Source organism: Humulus lupulus, chromosome 1 (genome assembly GCF_963169125.1).
Source record: "Humulus lupulus chromosome 1, drHumLupu1.1, whole genome shotgun sequence".
NCBI lineage: Eukaryota > Viridiplantae > Streptophyta > Magnoliopsida > Rosales > Cannabaceae > Humulus > Humulus lupulus.
The window spans coordinates 13,442,260-13,448,619 of record NC_084793.1 but is presented as its reverse complement, the minus strand read 5'-3'; the positions used below and the strand labels follow the sequence as shown (position 1 = coordinate 13,448,619).

Here is a 6,360-nt window from a genome sequence, read left to right as displayed (position 1 = left end):
CCTTCGATCTCGTCCTTCAGTTGTCGACATTCATCGGTTGTATGTCCGGTGTCTCTGTGGAACTGACAATATTTACTGGAATCCCTCTTGGATTTTTGATTTCTCATCGGGTCCGGACGCCTAAAGGGGACCTGGTTTTCATTAGCCAGATATATGTTCTCCCGAGACTCATTGAGCTCGGTGTATACCTTATACACGGAGAAATACCTCTCCCCTTTCTTTTTCTTTCCTCCCTCAGCTTCGGGGTTACTTCCTTCGTTCTTTTTCCTCTTGGAGGGGTTCTCCGAGGCAGGCTTTGGTGCCGCTGGGTCCGCCGAGGTTGAGGCAGAGTTGATGTTTATCGTTGTAGTTTCGGACTGGGAGGTCGCTTTGAGCGTCGACCTCGCTTCCTCTACATTGACAAACCTCTGCGCTCGTCTGTTAAACTCAGTTATTGACCTTACCGGTTTCCCTTGCATGTCGTCCCAAAGGGCACTTCCCGGTAATACGCCAGCTCGGATAGCCATGAGGTGTCCACTGTCATCCACATCCCGAGCTCGGGCTACTTCTAGATTAAATCTTGTTAAGTAACTCTTCAATGTTTCGCCCGGTTGCTGCCGGACGTTAGTTAAGGTGGACGCTTCTGGTCTGACCCCTACCATTGCTCTGAACTGCTTCTTAAAGTCTTTAGACAACTGTTCCCATGAGGTTATTGAGTGTCTCTTATACTTTTCGAACCAACTTTTGGCAGGTCCTGCCAATGATGTTGGAAACAACATGCACCTGAGCTCGTAACCCACGTTATTGGCTCTCATGATAGTGTTGAACGTGCTCAGGTGACTACACGGGTCGGTCTTTCCTTCAAACGTAGGGACGTGAGGAATCCGAAACCCTTGAGGAAATTGAGTGTCAGAAATATGGGGAGCAAACGGCTTGAGCTCCTCATCAGAGTCCTCATATCGACCATTTCCTCGTTCATTCTTTAAAAGCCTAAAGGCTCTTTCGAGCTGATCGATTCTTTCTTGGACTGGGTCAGTAGGAGGTGCTGTCTGGAATTGACCGTCATTGATAGTGATTCCAGGCTCGCGTCTTCGCAAGGGATCTCTACGCTTATTCAAGCGATCCCTCAGGTTTGGATTTGTTTGATCTCTATTACCCCGACTCTGGTTCAGGTGATTTCGCAGGTCGGGACGATTCTTGCGACTTCCAGTATTCTTACGACCTCGGTCGTGTTTACTGACGGACCTGGTCTCTCCGGACTCATCACTGGTGAAACTCATTGCTCGGTTATTTCGCGATGGATTCTTTCCACGTCGCCTTGTCTCCGTAGTGCGAGACCGAGACGTCTGACTTCTCTCAGATGGAGCGCCTCTCCGCTCCTAGAAAGTCTCTCTGTTTCCTTGTCTTTCCCCCTCACGCCCTTGATCCTGATCTCGAACAGGTTGAGCGTTTCTGTGTGGGGGCGAAGGATATCTTATGGGTGACGGAGGGAACCGTATAGGCGACGGTGACTGCCACCCTTGTCGCGGTCTGGAGGGTCCAGAATTTGCCCGAGATGGGTCAGTCGCATTCGGTGCGCTCCCGAGTACCTGAGTCCGAGCCTCTGCAGGGGTTCGGTTATTTTCAGCTCCTGCAGGCACTTCTACAGGCGGGTTAGCCAGGGCCCGAGTTCGAGTACTCCTCTGGGGCCTAGGTGTAGCGGATGGCTGCCGGAGGTTGAGTTGGCCTCCTTGTGGCAGCATCCTTTCACGGACGCCCGCGGGGCCTCCGGGGAGGAACATGTACGTCCCTTGGAGGAGGGACTTGGTTTTCGCGCGGAGGCAGGGGCTGAGCCACCTGCGCCTCTGCGGCTATCCTTGTCAACTCCTCATTCCGTTTGTTGGCTTCTGCCAACAGCTGCTTCAGTTGTCGGTTTTCAAGTTCCACAATAGGAACGTACCGCTCAGGATTGTAGTACATATCCTCATCTCTTGGTGGAGGAGGTGGTCCCCGGGAATCAGAGGACCCACTTCTCTCTTCAACATCCGGGTTCTCCATTGGTTGTTTTCCAGGACGTCTTGGGTAATTTTCCTCAGGGGTGTTCTGATTGTTTGTGGCCATGATTTTCTCAGGGATGAATGCTTAAGGCTCTCAATGAAAGCACCAAATTGTTGACGCCGTTTTTCGTCAAACAGTGAAAGAAGAGCACATAAACAATAACTGATAATGGCCAATTGAAATAAGACAATACAAACACACGATTTTTACGTGGTTCAGCAGTTAAATCTACCTAGTCCACGAGTCTCTGTTATTAAGCTCAAGATTATCTCTGAATAATTCTTCAGCATGAATTCTTCAGAGTTTTCTCTCCAGATTCAGAATTTCGGTCATTTACAATGGTGCATGGCCTCTCTATTTATAGAGAAGATCGAAGAATACTATCCCACATATTTTGGGTAGTTACTCTTTTTGTGTAAATCAAATAAATGACTTTAAATGCCTATAATCAGATATAAAAGGAAACGTCCCCTGAAAACCAGGGGACGTATAACTGACCAAATAATATCCCACGATTCTAGGGGATTTACAATAATAAATGAGGATTACATTTCGTATAGACATCACTTATATATATTCAAGGTGGTTATCAGGTATCTCCAAGGCTTTAGCTTCCCAGGTTTCCCGTCATCTTTCGAGATCGTATGTGCGTCGAGCTCGGGACCTCTGATCCGGGGTCATCCCTGAAGATGGATGCGTCTCCGGAGCTACCTTTTCGAGATCCTGAACACTCCGAGGTCACCATATTCGAGGTCGTCTGTGTCCTGTAGGCTCGATATTTAATCCTGAAACATATTTCCAACCTTATGAGTCCACTTATTTGCGAATCCAACTTTCGAGGTCATATTTAACATAGCTCGAAATCTGGGTGTAACAGGGCTGAATGTACATAGTCAGCTGTTCGGCCGCCATGGCCGAGGAGTGGATCAGGACAAGGAATGCCTATCAGTCTGTTTTGCCTTAGAGTGGCTAAGTACTGTATTTAAATCTTGGATCTTTGTAAATGACTTTAATCGTTATATTTTTGGGATCCCGTGTAAACAGAAAATGTTTATTTATAAGAAATGCAGCATTTGAGACCAAAATCTTTTAACCCTAGTTCCATTATAGTTTCAGTAAAACGTTTTTAATTAAATGACTTGATTAGCAAGTCTGGCACTTTTATAAACACACAGTGTAGCAGTCTTGGCTATCCAGGGTGTTACATATTATATATATAGTAAAATACTAGATACAAGCAACGCGCACAATGCACGTTTGCTTAGTTTTATTTATAAAATTTATTAATTATATTTATTAAATTTATATTATTCTCATATAAATTTCAAATAAATAAATAATATTAAATATAAAAAAATGACATAAATATATTAAATAAAAAATTAAATCAAAACACTATTGATTTTTTTAAATATATATAAATAGTATGATAACCTTTTTAAACATAAATAATAATTTTTTTAATAAAAAGTAAGATTATGTATTATATATTATTATTATAATAATATTTTATAATATTAAAATTTATATTGATATATTAGTATTAAATATCTAGTCTTTTATTAAATTTTATTATAATAATATTTGAGTTCATATTAATTTAATTAATAAAAATTAAGATTATATATTATTATCATAATAATATTTTATAATATTTAAATTTATATTAATATAATTATTAAATATCTAGTCTTGTATTATATATTATTATAATAATGATATTTTATAACATTTGAAATTATATTAATATAATTGATAAATAATCTATTTTTAAGTTAATTTTAAATGTATATTCCGTTAAATATTTAGAATATTCCGTTAAAGTTAACAAAATAAACTGTAAAAATTAAGAATTTCTCATATCTATGCACTTTTTATATGTAAGAGATATTAATAATAAAGATTAAAAAAATATTACATGAATTAAAATTACTAATGGAATCACTTTTTTTCATACCCACATCCATATCCATATTTTTTTCTTCTATTAGCTATATTATTTATAATTTTAGTTTACTAAATTGATAACCTAATTTTTAGAATAGCTAATATATTAGAGAGAGATGTATTAAAAAAATAAGGTTTATAGTTTAAAATTATATGAGGATATTTATTTTAATTTACATAAAATTATTTTTTAAAATAATAAATTAATTATAAAAAAGTGGGAAAAATGCCAATCATTGGAGTTCCTCAATAATATGTTACATTTTGATTATTTTCAATAAAAAAATTATTGCAAAAAAAAAAAAAATCTTCGCCAATCAGGTACATTAGCGATTAGCCAGTTAATAATAAACCTCGGCTAAAGTCTGAGCCCTCGAAATTTTCTCTACTCTCTGAGACTAATAACGTAGAGAGCTAGAAGAAACCCTAGCGAGAGGTTGAAGATGATCATCCCTGTTCGTTGTTTCACTTGCGGCAAGGTATTTCTCTCTTCTATTCTATAGCCCCTTCGAACTGTTCTCACTTTCTTCTTTACCATAGTTTTGATAGGGTTTATGTTCTTTTTGCATATTCCGTTTGGGTTCCAATACTTAAGATGGTCGTATTCTTTTTTTCTTGTCGAAATGCTCTGTTAAACCATGGTTGATCAAACCTGAATTATTTGTGGGAAGATTTTTCATAGCATATGGCTAATCTATTTTGGTTTATTGAAATGATTCGTGTAGGTTATTGGGAACAAATGGGACACTTACCTTGATCTTCTTCAGGCAGATTATTCTGAAGGGTGAGTAGAATTCGAATTTAATGGTTTGATGAGCTTTCTTGTGCATAATTTCTTATACGGTAGTTTAGGGCTTTAATTGCCCTGCTTATTTTTAGGAAACTAAACTATGTTAAACCAGCCTTTATAGATAAAACTATGTGTTGTCCAGTCACCTATTTTGAAGAGGATCCATTACCAATTTCAATTATCTGGGTTAACTTATAATGCTTGATGCTTGTTGGCTTGAGTTTCTTATCAAGCACCCTTGAGCAATGGTCTCTGGGATATAAAGTTGTCAACTTGTTAAAGCTTTTAAAATGTTTTAGGTTACCCCAATTCTCAGATGTAGTAATCTACGTTAAAGGTTCAACCTTGCATATCCCAAATGCTGTGAAGTTGGAATTACGAATCTATTCTTAGTTTTGTATTCTCTTTTTTTACTAATATAGCCTCTTATCTGTTCAAGAGGGGTTGCTCAAGCTGTGGTTTGCTCTCACTATGTCTGAGATTTGAGTCCCTCTTGGGCACCTACATAGTAATTGTTATAGTTTCATTGTCTCCTTATATTACAGGGTTAGGCAGGGAGCCTAGTATCAAAAACAAAAAGAAAAAAATTGCCTCTAACTAGGTATGGATAAGCTCCCTTGGTGACTTTTTTATGATTTGTATGCAGAGATGCTCTTGATGCCTTGGGTTTGGTTCGTTACTGCTGTAGACGAATGCTCATGACTCATGTTGATCTCATTGAGAAACTTCTTAACTACAACAGTAAGTTCTCTTTCTATCAATGTAAAAAAGTTGAAGATTTTTTTATTTTATTTCAGGGCTTCTTTTTAATTAATTGGTTTTATTAGATACAATATTAAAATACATTTATTTTTAGTATTTGAAGAACCAGATAGATTATTAGACTTGTTGAGCAATTTATTGGAGGATTTGGTGGAACATTATTTTTGTCTCGGGGTTATGTTGATCTTACTGTAATCTTGTACTCTGTTACAGCTCTGGACAAAAGTGAGGGAGGCTGAGGGCCACTACAATGGGGTTGAAGTTGGTTGTTTTGGATATGCGGCTGAGTTCTAAGTGTTTAAACAAATGGTGTTGTTAGTTAGGAAGCCAATTAAACTTGGAGTAGTGCTGTAGAAGTAAAAAAGTTATTTTGTGTGAATGTTTGTTCCTTGTATGTGAGCTTGAGCAATACTAGAATGAAACATTATCACTTGTTTTCATGGTGCATTATTCCTCAAATATGAGCTGACTGGGAAGTGTGACTTGATTTCATTACTGACCTAAGAATATTGTGTTATAGTCTATGGAATTTGAATAGGTTTGATAGAATCTTTTCTTTTTTGCAGTATCCAGGCTTTCTCATTAATCTATTGGTTTTTTTCACCCAATAAGGATAGCTCATGCTGTGACCTGTGTTTTGTTCTCACAATGTCTGAGGTTCTGAGTCCGTTCTGGTAATTGTTAAAGTTTTAAGGATTTTTCCATATAAAATTTTGAGAATGAAAGCCTCTTCTGCGATATATCCTGAAGTCAAGGTTCCAAAACGATTTGCATCATATTATACTAATGGAAAGTCCATCCTAGCAATGAAAAAAAAAATCAATTTCATAGCAAAATCCATAATG

The 6,360-nt window shown here is 37.8% G+C and overlaps 1 protein-coding gene across 1 annotated transcript; it reads left to right on the top strand.

The window, feature by feature from the left end:
* The first annotated feature begins 4,260 nt into the window (after window positions 1–4,260).
* Window positions 4,261–6,007, top strand: LOC133785829 (DNA-directed RNA polymerase subunit 10-like protein). Its single transcript, XM_062225045.1, has 4 exons — window positions 4,261–4,442; window positions 4,689–4,747; window positions 5,400–5,494; window positions 5,729–6,007. The coding sequence occupies exons 1-4, from the start codon at window positions 4,407–4,409 to the stop codon at window positions 5,752–5,754; spliced, it is 216 nt and encodes a 71-aa protein (XP_062081029.1). The 5' UTR covers window positions 4,261–4,406; the 3' UTR covers window positions 5,755–6,007.
* The last annotated feature ends 353 nt before the right edge of the window (window positions 6,008–6,360 follow it).